We start from the raw sequence: 18,726 nt of genomic DNA, 5'->3' as shown, positions 1-18,726 counted from the left end.
TATATACACCCCCTGTGTACCCCGTTATATATATACACCCCCTGTGTGCCCCCAGATATATATATACCCCCTGTGTGCCCCCAGATATACATATACCCCGTGTGCCCCCAGATATACATATACCCCCTGTGTGCCCCCAGATATATATATACCCCCTGTGTGCCCCCAGTTATATATATACCCCCTGTGTGCCCACAGATATATACACTCACCGGCCACTTTATTAGGTACACCATGCTAGTAACGGGTTGGACCCCCTTTTGCCTTCAGAACTGCCTCAATTCTTCATGGCATAGATTCAACAAGGTGCTGGAAGCATTCCTCAGAGATTTTGGTCCATATTGACATGATGGCATTACACAGTTGCCGCAGATTTGTCGGCTGCACATCCATGATGCGAATCTCCCGTTCCACCACATCCCAAAGATGCTCTATTGGATTGAGATCTGGTGACTGTGGAGGCCATTTGAGTACAGTGAACTCATTGTCATGTTCAAGCAGAAATCGAGACTCATCAGACCAGGCAACGTTTTTCCAATCTTCTACTGTCCAATTTCGATGAGCTTGTACAAATTGTAGCCTCAGTTTCCTGTTCTTAGCTAAAAGGAGTGGCACCCGGTGTGGTCTTCTGCTGCTGTAGCCGATCTGCCTCAAAGTTCGACGTACTGTGGCGTTCAGAGATGCTCTTCTGCCTACCTTGGTTGTAACGGTTGTCTATTTGAGTCACTGTTGCCTTTCTATCAGCTCGAACCAGTCTGCCCATTCTCCTCTGACCTCTGTCATCAACAAGGCATTTCCGCCCACAGAACTGCCGCTCACTGGATGTTTTTTCTTTTTCGGACCATTCTCTGTAAACCCTAGACATGGTTGTGCGTGAAAATCCCAGTAGATCAGCAGTTTCTGAAATACTCAGACCAGCCCTTCTGGCACCAACAACCATGCCACGTTCAAAGGCACTCAAATCACCTTTCTTCCCCATACTGATGCTCGGTTTGAACTGCAGGAGATTGTCTTGACCATGTCTACATGCCTAAATGCACTGAGTTGCCGCCATGTGATTGGCTGATTAGAAATTAAGTGGTAACATGCAGTTGGACAGGTGTACCTAATAAAGTGGCCGGTGGGTGTATATACCCCCTGTGTGCCCCCAGTTATATTTACCCCCCTGTGCACCACCTTTTATATAATCCCCCGTCACTGTGCGCTCCCCCAGTTTAAATATACCTCCTGTGTGCCCCCCCAATTATATATACCCCCCTGTGCACCCCATCCCCCCCAGTAGTATATAGGCCCCCCCCTGTGTGCTGCCCACCGTTATATAGCCCCCCTTTGTGCTTCCCCTCTCCCATATAGCAAGTAACAAAAAAAAAAAAAAACACTTTATACTCACCTGGTTCCGCGCGTTCCTCTTCTCTTCACCTCACATTTATGGCCGCAGGCAGTGCTTTACCTGCGGTCACAAGAGGCCGCTCTCCCCTCTCGCGGTGTCGGCGCTGAGTGACGTCACTCAGCGCCTATACCACTGCGGGAAAGCGGCCTCTTGTGAGCGCAGGCAAAGCACTGTCTGCGGCCACAGGGATGACTGACAGGGAGGGAGCCAATAGCTCCCGACCTTTCAGTGCCGCTGCCTGTACCTATGAGCGCTCGTTTGAGCGCTCATAGCTACAGTTCTGAGCGCCGCAGGGGGGGGCCTGCAGGGGGCGCCATGGATGGGTAACCTTACCCATTACGATGGCGCCCTCCTGGCAGGCTGGTGGCCGGAGCCCTGTGCGACCGCAATGGTCGCACAGAGCAAAGGTCGGCCCTGCTCAGGGTGGGCCCCTTTAACCAGTGGGCCCGGTGCACGTGCACCATGGGCCCCCTGGTTAAAGCGGCCCTGCCCGGGGCCCATGGTAAAGTTAATCCACCCTGACTGTAAGTAACTATTTGTGGGTGCTGGCACCAATTAAACACATTTACATTATTTCCTATGGGAAAAACACTGCTCGGTTCTCAAACTGCCTTCCGGAACCAATTAAGTACGAGAACCAAGATACCACTGTATAAGGAAAGGTGTTATACTTCCCTTCCTGTAGGAATATAAGGAAAGGAGTTATACTGTCCTTCCTGTAGGAATATAAGGAAAGGTGTTATACTGTCCTTCCTGTAGGAGATATAAGGTAATATGTTATACTTCCCTTCTTGAGGAGATATGAGGAAAGGTGCTATACTTTCCTGCCTGTAGGAGATATAAGGAAAGGTGTTATACTTCCCTTCCTGTAGGAATATAGGGAAAGGTGTTATACTGTCCTTCCTGTAGGAGATATAAGGTAATGTGTTATAAGGAAATGTGTTATACTTCCCTTCCTGTAGGAGATATAAGGAAAGGTGTTATACTTCCCTTCCTGTAGGAGATATAGGGAAAGGTGTTATACTGTCCTTCCTGTAGGAGATATAAGGTGATGTGTTATACTTCCCTCCTTGAGGAGATATAAGGTAATGTGTTATACTTCCCTCCTTGAGGAGATATAAGGTAATGTGTTATACTTCCCTTCCTGTAGGAGATATAAGGAAAGGTGTTATACTGTCCTTGCTGTAGGAGATATAAGGAAATGTGATATACTTCCCTTCCTGTAGGAGATATAAGGAAATGTGTTATATTTCCCTTCCTGTAGGAGATATAAGGAAAGGTGTTATACTTCCCTTCCTGTAGGAATATAGGGAAAGGTGTTATACTGTCCTTCCTGTAGGAGATATAAGGAAATGTGATATACTTCCCTTCCTGTAGGAATATAGGGAAAGGTGTTATACTTCCCTTTCTGTAGGAATATTGGGAAAGGTGTTATACTTTCCTTCCTGTAGGAATATAGGGAAAGGTGTTATACTTCCCTTCCTGTAGGGATATAGGGAAAGGTGTTATACTTCCCTTCCTGTAGGAATATAGGGAAATGTGTTATACTTCCCTTCCTGTAGGAATATAGGGAAAGGTGTTATACTGTCCTTCCTGTAGGAGATATGAGGAAAGGTGTTATACTTCCCTTCCTGTAGGAGATATAAGGAAAGGTGTTATACTTCCCCACAGCCCCACATCATCAATAAACCACCTCCAACGGCTTGTGTTTTGGGGAACCAATTGTACTTAATGATACCTTTCATTTTACATAAAATTTAACGAAACTGAAATACTATTTTTTTGTGGGGTGATTTAAAAAAAAAACATTTGGTTAGGGGAATTTGTTTTTACGCAGCACATTTTGCAGTAAAACTGATATGTTACTGTATATTCTGTAGGTCAGTACAAAAATGACATATTGAAAATTTAGAAGGTAAGGAAGAATTGGTTGTGTCCGCAAAGCAAAAACAGTCTGTGTCCTTAAGAGGTTAAGAAAGAACATATGAGCAACACAAACTGTTTGTTTATTCACATGGAACATGATGGGGACTTTGGAGTAAAGTGACACCTTTCGAAAAGACCACCTCTTTAAAGCAAAGTACCATCAGTACATTCACTTTAAGCTCTGCCCAAGAAAAGAAGGCGCAGGCGTGGGAAATCCGGTGCCGCAGTCCTTTTTTAAACCGCAGCCCGATTTTCGCGTACCGTGCCAATCTATTCACCGGGCACCGGCCCGTTCTATCCATGTGCAAAATTTAAAGCGAATGTACTGATGATACATTCGCTTTAAGAAGATTACCCTCTTAGCCACACCAATATTCGATAAGATTTTCCTTTTCACCATTTATTATGCATAATATGCACCATTTACCAGCTACCAAGAAGACCACTTTTTATTGCAATTGTGACTGTATTTATTTATTTATTTTTTTAAGTTTTAAAATTGAATTTAATAGTTTTTAGTTTAAATGAGAGACACCAACATTATGTTTTCTTTTCTGTTTTATTTCAGAACTATATCCAACATATCAGTATAATGGAGCAAGTACATCTGTTTCTTCTACAACTTACCGAATTACAACTACCAGCACAGGAAAACCAACTACTATATCAACACTGTCCCGTAGAAACATATCAACATTATCTCCCATAACTGAAATTCCTGTGGAAGTTACTACACGGTCCACACCTGTTCCATCGCTTTTGCCTGCTGTTGGCATAGAGAGTTGTGAAGCTATAGCAGCACGCGAGATCATGTGGTTTAAAACTCGACAGGGGCAAACAGCAAAACAACCATGTCCTTTGGGGACAGTTGGTAAGTCTTATATCTTTTTTATCTTTTTCTTCAAAGTTGGATCTATTGTATGTCTTGGTGCATCATATGTATTTATAAAGGTGTTCTTAATTTAAAGGGGTATTCCAACCTAAAACTAACTTATCCCCTATCCACAGGATAAGGGACAAGTAAAAGATCGCAGGGGGTCTGACCTCCGTACCTCCCGGCGATCTCCATATCGGCCCCTGGCTCCTTTGTCTTGGATACAGCCACAGGTACGGCACGTGCTCTATTCATTATCAATTGAGCCTCTGGAAAGAGTGCTGTACTCTATAGAGGATGGATGGAGCCACAGAAGAGAGCACAGTACAGCACTCTGCCCTTTGTGATGGCTTCATTGAGAATGAATAGAGGTGGCAGCAGAGAGCACTGTGTCAGACTGAAAAGAATACACCACTTCCTGCAGGACATACAGCAGCTGATAAGTATGGGAAGACTTGAGATTTTTAAATAAAAAGTAAAATTACAAATCTATATAGCTTTCTGAAACCAGTTGATTTGAAAGAAAAAGATTTTCACTTTCCAAACACCTGAATCGTAATAGTTAATCCCCCCAACTATACACACTACAGGTTTACAGGATCCCACAACTATACACTACAGGTATACAGGACCCCAAACCATACACTACAGGTATACAGCCCTCCCCCATGCCTAATTGAGGAGGAAGCAATGTGCAGGCTTCATGCAAACCTACGCTGGGGTCATAACGAGATGCAGACCTCTTCTCCTCAAACAAAGCCGGTGTTTCAGGCACAGCTACTCTCCAGGGTAGCAAGATAAAAAAAATCCTTTTTATCAAAAAAGTTAAAACATACAACATACATAAACATGTTTTCAGACTGGTTTCTTTATCTTCATCATCGTCATATCCAGACCGATCCAGTCTGGAAACGCATTATACTTAGCCTTGTATGTTTTTATTGTTTTAATAAATAAAATTTTTGTACCTTGCTACCCTGGAGTAGCTGCCCAAACTATACACTAGATTTATACAGGACCCCCACTATACACTAGAGGTATACAGGACCCCCCCAACTATATACTTCAAGTATGCAGAACCCCCTCCCCTAACTATACACTACAGGTATTCAGTACCCCCTAGGGTACTGAATACCTAGGGCAGCAGTACCTGTTAATACGGCCCTGCAACCTAACCATACACTACAGGTAGGACTGGGTGATATGGCCAAAAAATAAAATCTCGATTATAAATTTTTCTTAGACAATTCCCAATTTAAATCTCGATTTTTTTCCTTTTTTGTTCAACAGAACATTTTCCTCTTTGCAGTGTCAGATACTATTTTAATGACGTTTGAGACAACAACTGTATTGCTTCCCTCTGTAACAGTGCTCCAACTGTGCCCCCATGTGGTAAACAAGCCCTCTTTGTGCCCCACATAAGTAGTTTTCCCAAATATGTGCCACTCTGTGCTCCAATATAGTATAGGAGATCTTCTTTGTGCCTCTATCTAGGTAGGGTGTAATAGTGGAGGTATAGTGGATAAGGGGTGTAGTAGTACAGGTATAGTTGAGGGGTGTAGTAGTAGTACAGGTATAGATGAGGGGTGTAGTAGTACAGGTACAGTATAGATGAGGGGGGTAGTAGTACAGGTATAGATGAGGGGTGTAGTACAGGTACAGATGAGGGCTGCAGTAGTAGTAGTACAGGTACAGATGAGGGCTGCCGTAGTAGTAGTACAGGTTCAGATGAAGGGTGTAGTGTAGTAGTACAGGTATAAATGAGGGGTGACTGGTGCAGCTGAGGTTGACTTAGGGGGGACTGGGGCAGCTGGGGGTCACTGGGGCAGCTGGAGGTGACTGAGAGGGCACTGGGGCAGCTGGGGTGACTAAGTAAGCTGGGGGTGACAGAGGGGACTGGGGCAGCTGGGGGTGACTGGGGAGGGACTAGGCAGCTGGGGGGGGATTGGGACAGCTGGGGGTGACTGAGAGGGGCACAGGCGCTCTCCTCCCAACTGCACATGGAGCTCCCCGGTGTCTGGAGGCGGCCACGGGGACTGCAGGGAAAGGTGATCGCATTGCTGCAGGTCCTGGGGCTGTACAGCAGGATCGGGGGGTGCAGTGCAGATTCCCTGATCCTGCTGAACAGCTCCAGGATTTGCAGCAATGCAATCACTTTATCCTGCAGTCCTCAAGAGACTGGGGAGCTCCCCCCTCTCAACTATACACTACAGGTATACAGAACCCCCCCTTTCCTAACTACGGTATACACTACAGGTACACAAGACCTCCCTAACCCAACTATACAGTACAGGTATACAGGCCCCAGCAATCTATACACTACAGGTCGAGAGGACCCATCCCGCAATCACAGTAAACAGCCTTATACCAGATATATAATTGTTTTTTTACAATAATAAAATGAAAGAGCTGTTCAACTCCTTTACAGGACGCAGACTGCACAAATCAGTGGTAGCAAGATAACAGGAATTATCCCACAATCACAGTATACAGCCGTATACCAGATATATAATTGTTTTTTACAATAATAAAAAGTAAGAGCCGTTCAACTCCTTTTTAGGACGTAGACTGCGCAAATCAGTAGTAACAAAATAACAGGTATTATCCTGCAATCACAGTATACAGCCATATACACTATCAGTAGATGTCTGAAAACACTGCCTGTCCCACAACCGCTTCTAAATATATGGTTTTTATACTTTTAGCCCTAACAAGGGCTTTTGGGGGTCCCTTACTACCTAATTTCACCTAAAAGCTTTCTCTCCCTGGTATACAGTATGTCCCTCTCTAGGTCCAACCAGCAAGTGACACGAATCGGGAATCCAGTATTTTTATATATATAGGAGGTGGCATAGTTTATCCAGCCAATTACAGTTACAGCACCAAAATCCTCCACTCTACAACTGGGTCCAATGGGCGCAGGTCCAGGTAAAAAAGTAAGGCAAAATAAAGTACTAAAAAAATTATTAAAAAACGACACAACTCGTTTTGAGATTGCACCGATCCCTTTCTCAACTGTGCTAATCAGTTACAGGTTTTTTTTTTTAAAGTCCTGCCTATTCCTAGTGCCTGTCCCTCCTCCCAGCATATTTATTGGCTGGAAAAAAGCACCAGGGGGTGTGGGAGGGCGAATCCAATTTTTACTGCATTATCGTTCGAATATTCGAACGCAATCGAATAGCACAAATAGCGTACTATTCGATCGAATAGCTATTCGCTCATCGCTAACTAATACCAATATACTGTCACTGAATAAAATCCACTGTGTGGACACAAATATTACCAATAAAATGAGAAAACACAGGAAAGATAATACTGGCACACCATGACCACTGCCATCATCACCATAGACTGGATAATACTGCTGTACTGTCAATTAATAATATTCCCTTTGTACTACTGGTATATAAAATGCAATATTCTTCCTACGTATTGACTAGAGATGAATGAACATTAAGTTCTGGTTCGCACAAATTTAAATCCTGATGGTATAGGCTACATCCATCTTCTCCAGCCACTGGAATTCAAATACAGAGCGTTTGGCTTTATGTAAACCTGAACTTACTGTAAGTTCACTCATCTCTAGCAGTGACCACACAGAGGTAGAGATCCAGCTATACAAAAGATCTACAGGGTACGTTCACAGGTACATGGTCTACAGCAGATATCATTGTCAATTAATGACTGAACCCAGCATCAAATCTGCTGCAGATTCTGTACATGTGAATGCACCCTAAGGCTATGTTCACACAACTTGAACACCCGGCCGTTCCGTGACCCCGGCCGGGTCTCAGCCCGGATCATCCCGGCGGGGACTTAAGTACCAAGCCGGGTGATATTTCCAGCCGCGCTGATGCGCCTGCATCAGAGCTTCCCATAGCCCACAGTTTGTGAACTGACAGGTCTTTCTGCATTTTTTTTCCGGCGCCGCATAGGATCGTGGCCGGAGTGCATACGATGTGTGTACGCTCCGGCCGGGATCCCATTGAAAATAAGGTTATGTTCCACCACCCAAAACTACGGCCGTAGTTCTCACTGCAGAACTTTTACGTAGTGTAAACATAGCCTAAAAGTGATCATAGTGCAGTAACATCCAGTGACTTACAGAAGGAGTCTTCTCTACATGAATCATAAGTGACTTTTTGGTAGTCAAAGCTGTCTGTTTTTTCTTTTCTTTCCATCTGGCTCAGCCTATCATGAAGATTTCTCCAGCCATGACTTGTCTCCCCAGAATCTGCAAGACAAACACTTTAGGCTCCATGCTCCAGCATCATCCTAACCTTATACCTCATCATAACCTTATACTCCTCATTGCTTTACACAGAGTGCCCACTTGTGCCCCCATATAAGCAGTCAGGCCCAATATGTGCCTCCAGATAGTAGTCAGGCAGCTCTGTGTGCCCATATAGTATTAGAGTCCCCCTGTGCTGTGTCACCATGTAGTATCAGGTGACTCCCCTATAGTAGGATCCCCTGTGCAGTATTGCTAATATACAATAGGCCCCCTATGCAGACCCCACATAATATAGATGCCCTGTGCAGTCCCACATAATATAGGCCCCCACATAGTATAGCCCCCTGTGTAGCCCCCACACAGTATACCTCCCCTTTGTAGCTCCCACACAGTATACCTCCCCTTTGTACCAACCACACAGTATATCCCCCTTTGTAGCCCCCACACAGTATACGCCCCTTTGTAGCTCCCACATAGTATACCCCCCTTTGTAGCTCTCACACAGTATCCCCCCCCCCTTGGTAGCCCCCACACAGTAAACCCCCCTTTGTAGCCCCCACATTGTATAGGTCCCTGTGTAGCCAGCCCCCACATAGTATAGGACCCTGTGTAGCCAGCCCCCACATAGTATTGGTCCCTGTGTAGCCAGCACCCACTTAGTAGCCAGCCCCAACATAGTATAGGTCCTTGTGTAGCCAGCACCCACATAGTAGCCTGCCCCCACATAGTATAGGTCCCTGTGTATCTAGCCCCCACATAGTAGCCAGCCCCCACATAGTATAGGTCCTTGTGTAGCCAGCACCCACATAGTAGCCAGCCCCCACATAGTATAGGTCCCTGTGTAGCCAGCATCCACATAGTATAGGTCCTTGTGTAGCCAGCACCCACATAGTAGACAGTCACCCACATAGTATAGGTCCTTGTGTAGCCAGTGCCTACATAGTATAGTCCCAACATATGATTTGCTCCCCCCCTCCCAGTTTAGCTCCCACGTGGTGTTGTCCCACTGTACAGCATAGCATAGGACATAGCATATACTGTACAGTATAGCATAGGACACCTTCTTTAACCCAAGTTATAGGCCCTAAGTGTAGCTCCCATTGTGTAGAAGCAGTCATGTGAAAAAACAAAACTATACTCACCTCTTTCTAGTAACAGCGTCTCTGTTGTCCCTTAGCTGCTCCAGTGCCATTACCTGCTGTTACAGGTTCTGGAATAGGCAGCCTGATGAAGACCGGGCGCGGTGGCTTACTGCTCCAGCCCTGCGGCGCTTGCACCTCTCTCCTTTCCGGCTCGGCTGCGGACGTGTGACGTCATCTGTTACTGCCTGCACCGAGCAGGAGAGGAGAAAGACGTAGGCACTGCAGGGCTGGAGCAGTGAGCCACCGCGACTGGTCTGCATCAGGCTGCTAATCCCGGAACCTGTAATAGCAGCTAAGGGCACCACTTTTAAAGAGGAAGTGCGGCCCTGGCGGCCGCTACCCATGTGGGGGGGTGGGGGTGGCGCTGCGATCGAGTGATGACTGATGGTATGCTTTGGAGGGGCGGCCCTCCGACTGATAATTTGGGCAGCCCAGCAGGCATTTGCCTGTTATGCCAGATTATCTGTCTGGGCCTGCAACACTTACACCCTGCTTCAGCCATAGCACACACTCACACCCTGCTTCAGCCATAGCACTTACACACACAGCCTGCTGCAGCCATAGCACACTAAAAAAACACACAATCTTCTCCCAGAGAGAAAACCCCACACTGAGGGCAGAGGTTACTGCTGCACTACTAATGGCTTCTCCTCCTCCTTCTCTATATTACACAGGATATCTTCATATTACACTACTGATCATATACAATCATCCAGCATCCAAGAACAGAACAGCACAGCTCTCCCGCCACACAATGGACTCTTCTAGCTCTGAAACAAACTGCCAAATAGTGACCGACAACCTCTCCCCGACCACCCTTAAATAATAGGGCCAGCGCTTTATTACTGATGTATAGAGGAAAGGTCCTTAGATTGATAGAGCATAAATTATATTGATAAGTAACATTTATAAAATTCCTATGAAAACACAATTATAAAATTTTGAATTTTGATTTTTTTCTGAGCTGGAGTCGGAGTCGGTACATTTTTTTGGGCTCCAAGTCCGACTCCAGCCAAAACTAGCTGGCTGCAGTGCCTCTTCTCCCGCTCTATCTCCCGATTGGTACGGGTCTGAACACTCTGTACCGATCAAAACTTTTGACATGTCTCTATAACGACTAATACACTTAAAGGCCAAGTTCTCACTGCGTATAACTTACTGTTACTGAAGATTATCCCGGCTGTTAAAAGTTGAATTGCTTAAAGCGAATTTACCAGTTGAAGCAGTGATTTTTTATTTTTGGACTACCTGGTTGGCGCTGGTCAAGAGATTCCAGAGGTGTGGTCCATCTTTGAAAACAACGCCCGATTCCCACAATAAGCACCGGTTTCTTCATATTCACCAGCCTCCTCTATGCACTAGAGGGCAGGCCCAGAGCCCCCAGTATGTCGATATCCCCTCCCCTTGATGACGCATCTCCATTAAGATCAAGTATGGCCGCATCATCGAGGGGAGGGAATATCATTACACAGGGGGAGCTGGGCCTGTCTCCAGTACATAAAGGCCGGTGTATATGAAGAAACCAGCACTGATCACTGGACCACGCCACTAAGATCCCCAAGCCTACTCCAACTAGATAGTAGGAAAAAATCACTACTTCAACTGGTACATTTACTTTAAAGTGACTCTGTACCCACAATCTGTGCCCCTCCCCCCCCAAATCGCTTGTACTGTCGGATAGCTGCTTTTAATTCAAGATCTGTCCTTGGATCTGTTCGGAAGGTGATGCAGTTATTGTCCTAAAAAACAACTTTTAAACTTGCAGCCCTGTGACAAATTGGTGTGGCGTAGAGTACCCGTGCCCTAGGCCTGCACCGCCTTTCTGTCCCTTCAACATTATTAATGCCCCATGCAGGATTTCTCCTATTCATCACTTGTTTGAACACTGCACATGTGCCTTAATGATCCAACACTTGCGCAGTGTTCAGACAAGTAATGATTAGGAGAAATCCTGCCCAGGGGCATTCCTAATGATTAATAGGGTGGGGAGGGGAGACGTAGGGGGGTTGCAGACCTAGGGCACAGACACTCTAGGCCACGACAATTGTAGGACAATAACTGCAAAAGCAGCTATGTGACGTTACAATCTGTTAAGGGGGGCGGCAGATGGTGGGTACAGATTCGCTTTAAATTTCCCCTCCACTTTGCTTTAAAAAGATATTCTACTCCAAAACTTTTTTTGTTGAATATCAACATATTGCTTAAAGCAAGTGACCAGGTGTTTTGAGCTGTTTTCAGCTGGCTATTCCCCTGAACTCACCCCCTCTGGACACAAAAAAGGAGTGAGTTCTGAGGACTGAGTTCACTCCGTCTTGCTCCCTGCTCCTGGCCCCCACCTTCCCAGATGAAGAATATGTCTTAGCGATAATACCCTGCTCATTGAGGAGAGGGAGGACAAGTTAACCCGCCCCCTCCCCCAAAACAAAGTTATAAGGTACTAGAACTTTGCTTGGTATCCAAACAAAACTGTGGGATATAACAGTTATCAGAGGTGGTCAGAGGTGTTCAGATACTACTCTTTAGAGCAGTGAATCCCATTTTTATGGGGTTTCCCGGCAGGAAGCAAAAGTCTTCTGCTCTGGAGGGAGCCCTATATGTACTGTTGCTGCTGAGCCAGCTCAGTTTGCCATCCAGGCAGGGGTTAAGTTGTAATGCTGTGCACAAAATCACCTCTTAACCCCCTAGAAGTAGCAGAACACCAAAATAATGCATTCACTCACTTTGCCTGGGTCCAGTCTGTGATTGTCACTAGTGGGTGCTGTGCACATGAATCCTTTCCAAAGAGGAGCACAACATCCATCTTTTTGGTGTTCTGTTCCTCCTAGGGGGTAAAGCGACTCAGTACCTACAATCTGCCCCCCCCCCCCAACCACTTGTACCTTCAGATAGCTGCTTTTAATCCAAGATCTGTCCTGGGGTCCATTCTGCAGGTGATGCAGTTATTGTCTTAAAAAACAACTTTTAAACTGGCAGCCCTGTGTCAAACGGACGTGGCCTAGATTGTGTATGCATTAGGCTGGCACAACCTCTCTGTCCCTCCTTCCTGCCCTCCTCATCATTAGGAATGCTCCAGGCAGATTTTTTCCTATTCATCACCTGTTTCAGCACGGCACATGGGCTGGATTGTTAAGGCACCTGTGCAATGTTCAGCCAGGAGAAAATGTTTTAGGGGCATTCCTAATGATGATGAGGGTAGGAAGGAGGGATGGAGGGGTGGCGCAAAGTTAGGGCACAGATATTCTAGGCCACGGCCGCTTGACACAGGGCTGAAAGTTTAAAAGTTGTTTTTTAGGTCTATAACTGCATCACCTGCCAAACGGTCCCGAGGACAGATCTTGGATTAAAAGCAGCTATCTGAAGCTACAAGTGGTTTAGGGGGGAGAGATTGTGGGTACAGAGTCACTTTAAGAGGTGACACAGCACATCACAACTTAACTCCTGCCTGGATGGCAAACTGAGACAGTTGAGCAACAGTACAGACAGAGCTTCTTTCAGAGCAGAAGTTTTCTGCTCTAGAGTAGGAAACCCTGTTTGTAGCTGGGATTCCCCACTCCTACAGTAAGGTGCAGTGTGTAATGCACTGCTACTTACTGTATGCACTGAGGAGGTAAGTAGTGATGCTCTTGCATCTTTTTATACTCTGTGGGCCATACTCTCTGCACTTGACCAATGAAGTGTAAGGGTACAAACCCACACACCGTATACACAGCAGATACGCAACAAAAACGCAGCAAATACGCAGCAGATTTGTTGGTACAGATTTGATGCTGTGTTCAGTTATTTAGATATAATCTGCTGGGTTTTTGATGCGTTTTTGCTGCGTGTTTGCTGCGTATTTGCTGCGTATCGCAGCAGTAAATACGCTGCTTATACGGTGTGTGGGTTTATACACTAAAAAACAATTAAAGGGGTATCCCACTCAAACATAACTTTTGATATGTTGCTGCTAATGGTCAGACTAACAATTCATTCCATACTTGTTATTATCTCCTTCCCCCAGTACTCAACTGCTGCTTTCTGCTGAAAACACAAAAATCTATGTGTGAGCTTTTCTCTCTGTCTCCCCCTTCTCTCCCTTCCTTCTGAGACAATTGATGTAAACAATCTGCAATATTGTAGCTTTTTTGCAATGCTGGGAGGATTAATCACAGTGTGTTCATTAACAACTTGACCTCAGAATAACTCTCCCAGCATTAGAAACTATAATGCAGATAATGCATGCCAGGGACTTGCTTACATCAGCTGTCTTAAAAGGGATGGGGGAGGAGGGGGAGACAAAGAGAAAAGCTCACGCACAGACTTTTTTTCAGCAAAAAAAAACAGCAGCTGAGAACTGGGGAATAAGACTGAATTGTTAATGACAAGTATGGAATGAATTGTTAGTTTCACCATGGGCAGCAACATATCAAAAGTTATATTTGAGTGGAATATACCTTTAAATATATTTCCATATTCTCTATGGAAAAACTCTGCTCAGTTCTCGAACTGCCTGGTTCTGGAACAACCGTCTAAAACAGATTCGAGACAGAGGTATTACTGTACTATATTTTATAATGACTTCACTAATTACCATTGTCAGGACTGGTCTGCTCTGTCAGGGCTGCTCTCTTTCAATTGCAGCTTTAGTTGCACATAGTAATGATAAGCAGTGGACAAAAAAGAAAGGTAAGGGGGCAGGTATGCCAACTGACCAATCAGGGAGAAGCACTTTATGATGGGATTTAGTTTCATGGTCGGCACCATCTTGGATATAGACCGTATTTTACAAAAACTTGTAACTTGGGAACAGCGGCAGCTAGAAAGATGAGGGACGGCTCAAAATGCTTGGTGAGTAAGACCAGCTAGGGTTAGGAACATGTTATTTTTAGCTCTTAGGTGGAATACCTCTTTAAACTACCTGTGAACCACCTAAAAGGTTAAGAAAGGTTAAGGAGTGCAGTTTTAAAATGGGGTGCTTTATAGGGGTTTCTAATATACAGACCACTGAAAATGTGCAAATTTGCTGCTAAACTTCTAAGCTCTCTAATGCCCTAAAAAAGTAAACTGATGTTTACCAAATCATGCCAACATTGAAAAGACATATTGTAGATGTGCCTTTATGTGCCATCATAATTTTACATAAAAACAGAGAGTGTCAAACTCCGAAAAATGCTAACTGGACCATATATTTTGGATGTGGGAATGGCCCTTTATTAGCTTTGAAGCTAAAACTAGCTTGGTCCCTAAGGGGTTAAAGTAGCAGTTGAACATGTGTGTGGTCAGTCTGTTCAGAATCTATTAACACGTTTTTAACAAGTTTTAAGTAAATTTTTATCCTATTTGTACATTTCTGTTTTAGGCGTGGCAACATATGCCTGTATTGCTCCTGATGGCATATGGAATCCACAAGGCCCTGACTTGAGCAACTGTTCATCTCCATGGATCAGTCATATTGCTCAAAAGGTAAAAATGTTTGACATTTATAATGTAGCAATGTGTATGAGAATTACTTTAGGATGAAATTACTCAGTTTATAGTAAGTACTATATGGGGGCAGATTATCCAATATATGAGGGTACAAACCCCATTTGTACCTTACTTCTCTGTAAGAGTATAAAAGGGCCTAAGTACTATTTTAGGGTCCAAACTGGATCTAAATACTACATGGGAGCACAAAATGGGCACTGTTACAGTGAGGAGGATGGTGCTGGAGCAAAGAGCCTAAAATGTTTGACTGTACCCTGGCTGGACTGTGTTGTTACCAGTGGACCAGCAACTGGCGGAATGGGCCTTCTTCCTCCTCCACTTCCTCCATCACATCCCTTACATCCTAAGCAGCACCATGAATGGGGAGATTCTATCTTCCTGCAATACAAGGACAGATGGTAAAAACAATTAAATACTTAATTTCATGATTTAGACCTATAATGTTTTATTCCGGTATCTTTCACTTTTTTGCATTTGTTGTGTAAGGCGTAGTAGACTGTTACACGATATAAGGAGTGAAACTACTGTGTGTGAACACAGCCTTAAGGCCCTATTACACCAAGCGATTATCGGCCATATTTGGCCAATTATCAGCTGTTACAGCCAATAATCGCTTGTTGTAATAGCTCCTGTTAAAAGCTAGCGATCAGCTGACATGCTCGATGTTGGCTGTTTCTTATCTAAAACAATAGCGACGCTCTGCTGGCTGTTGCTTCAGACAGTCTTAAAGTAGGGCTGGGCAGTATACCATCAAAATATTGATGCCATCTGTGGCCTCGGTTAAAGGGGTTCTGCCACCAATTGATCCAAGTATAATTTACTGAAGAACAGAAATTTAAGCAAATTTACAATGTTTACTCCATTAAAATAATCTCCCCTTGAAAAGATAGGTACCTTTAATGGCAGTGATGGTACCCCCTGCTGTTCCAGTAAAGCAGTCCCTGCCCGTCCATGTAAGAGACTTTCTGGCCGAGCATGTATACTTCCCCTCACTGTATGTGCTGTTTAGATACCCCTCCGTCTGGGGCCAGATCTACCTAAAGAGCGGGAAGTCTGTTTAGCTTGTGCCTGTTCCCCTGGAGGATCTGTATGGGGACTGTATGGGGGACTTTGTATGGGGACTTTGTATGAAATTGCAAACACACAAAAACACAAAAAGAGGCTCCATTTGCAAAAAGTGTAAACCATCCCACCACGTTAAAGGGGTTATCCAGCGCCGAGGTCAGCTAGGCTCTCCTGCACCTGGGGCAAAGATTCAATTTGGCACCTAACACTCCCCCCCCTCCCCCTTGTGTGTGCAGTAAGCCCAGGGGGACCCATGTTGTCCCTTCACTATTTTTTTTTTTTTTTATGAAGTTTAGATGAGCAATTGTTCAGATGAGCCATTTGCTCGTCTCTACTGGCAGCACTAGTGTGGTGTTCACTATATGGGATACATAATGTCAAAATTAACTATGTACCTGGAATGTTTTTATGAAGAATGATTATCATGCAGCTTTGGGCTCAATCAGCATTTTTTAAAGTACTTCCATTTTACCCATTTAAGATTTGGTCCCTAAGTACCTTAACGGAGGCGCCATTGTCTCTGCTCCCTGCTGTCTGTACCTGTGAATTAGGAGGCGATGCTTCCTGATCTATCTCCAGTGTGACCCCCAGTGTAATGTGCTGCTATGGTGCTGTCTCCTAATGCACAGGTACGCTCAGCAGTAGAGTTGATCGAACCTCAGGAAATCCTAGGTTTGATTAAACTCGAACATTCACAAACCTACCGCATTTGATTGCTGATGCCTTTTCGGTCCATGGGGAAGGAGGAGAGTGCTATTATCTAGGCTGAATCCCAGAACTCCAGGCGGTACTCTGCCACTCTCCTCCTTCCCCACTGACCAGGCAGGCATCAGCAATCTAATGCTGCAGGTTTGCGAATGTTGGAATTCGATCGAACCTAGGATTTCCCGAGTTTCAATCAACTCCACTCAGCAGCGGAGACAACAGCATCAACAGCATATACAGCCTGGCCACTACAGGGAGCCTTCAGCTGCAGAGTACTTATATAGTCCCCACACAGTGCTCCCAGCTGAGAGGAAATCCCTGGTTGTTATATGCAATATTCTCTGTCTGGGGATTCCCTCCAAGCTGGGGTCACTGTGTAGGGACTATACTCTGCTGCCCAGTGCCTGTGACAGCTGGCTGAACCCTGATGCTGTGCCCAGCTGGCCGCAGGGAACAGCATCTGTTCAGCACCTTGCTTCATTAGTGGAGCATCAGACCAAAAGCAGCTTCCCTGCTTCACCAATAAAGCAAGGAACAGTAAGGACCGCCCCTCCCTGGAGAAGAGGACTTTCTGCTGACCAGGATGAAATGGAGGAGACCACCTGCGCCAGGCAATGGGTAAGTGAAAACTTTGGGGGGACTAAGGGCAGGGTGTTGGAATTAAGGATGATTGGGGGGGGGGGGGGGGGGGGGGGAATTGCTGGCAGGCTCACAGGTAACCAGGGGCGGAGTTGTGGGTGACCCGGGGATGGGGTCACAGATGTCAGGGGAAGATTTGCAGGTGACCTGGGGGTGAATTTGTGGGTGACTCAGGGCAAGGGCAAAGGCATGGAGCGCATTAGTCCCTGAACAATATCTGTGTGTGTGTGTGTGTGTTTGGGGGAGAGGGGGGGAGAGAGAGAGTTTATCATGCAGGAACACTCTCCTCTCTCCATATAATGTTCAGGCCCTAGTATATAGTATATGGGGTGGGATGGGGGGTCCTGTGTGATACAGTTCACCCCATATGCCAGACATGGCCTGGTGTCCATACAGTGCTCCTTCCCTTCCCCCGTTGGGCATTATTACTTAGTATAATGGTGGTTCCCAAGTTGTCCTCTCATATTTGGGTCACCCAGCTTTCCCCAGTATTGTACCCAGTATGATAGAGTTCACCCAGCTTTCCAGCATCTTATTCTCAGTATGATAGTGGTCACCTGGGAAAGCTGGATAACAATCTCTGTAATGGCCCGAGTCTGTCTAAAACCTAAAAATTTGACTCATCTCATGTCCAGCTAGCTGAGCTGAAAAGAGGTAACACTATAACTAACCCATGTCTAAACCCTTGATAGGTACTATATGGGGGCACAGATAGGCCTAAGTACTATATGGGGGCAGATTATCCAATATATGCGTTTACAAACCCCATTTGTACCTTACTTCTCTGTAAAAGTATAAAAGGGCCTAAGTACTATTTTAGGTTCCAAACTGGATCTAAATACTACATGGGAGCACAAAGGGGCACTGTTACAGTGAGGAGGATGGTGCTGGAGCGAAGAGCATAAAATGTTTGTCTGGCAGATTCAGCGAGATTCAGACGAGACATCACCAGGGTAGTCTTCATCATGGCCAGGCATGAAGAAAAAGAAAAGCGACTCTAATCAGAGAAGATGCCCCTCGGTGAGTAACTTATAGAAGACTCCCCCTGTAAGTAACTGGATGTACAGTAACTATGCTGTAATCACTTATGTTAATCATCTTCTCTGTCTATATAACTAATTATTACTGCCAGCAAGCAGCTTCAGAGATCATTCTCTTTACTCTCCCTATACTCATCTCTGCTTCTACCAGCAGAGTTAAGAGAATGATCTTTGAAGCTGCTTACTGTCACTGATAATCAGTAATATGGACTCTCCCTCTACCCTGCCCTATGCCACTGCCAACA

General features: G+C 45.2%; 1 protein-coding gene across 2 annotated transcripts in view; it reads left to right on the top strand.

Annotated features, from left to right (window-relative positions):
* The window catches only part of ADGRL3 (adhesion G protein-coupled receptor L3), a 643,814-nt gene that overhangs the window by 432,890 nt on the left and 192,198 nt on the right, over positions 1-18,726 (top strand). For both annotated transcript variants that reach the window (XM_069977905.1, XM_069977904.1), the window contains exons 8-9: positions 3,885-4,187; positions 14,905-15,008. In XM_069977905.1, the coding sequence (XP_069834006.1) occupies positions 3,885-4,187; positions 14,905-15,008 (407 nt within the window). The remainder of the gene's footprint in view (positions 1-3,884; positions 4,188-14,904; positions 15,009-18,726) is intronic.

This window comes from Dendropsophus ebraccatus, chromosome 7 (genome assembly GCF_027789765.1).
Source record: "Dendropsophus ebraccatus isolate aDenEbr1 chromosome 7, aDenEbr1.pat, whole genome shotgun sequence".
In the NCBI taxonomy this organism is placed as follows: Eukaryota; Metazoa; Chordata; class Amphibia; order Anura; family Hylidae; genus Dendropsophus; species Dendropsophus ebraccatus.
This window is presented reverse-complemented; position numbering and strand designations above follow the sequence as displayed.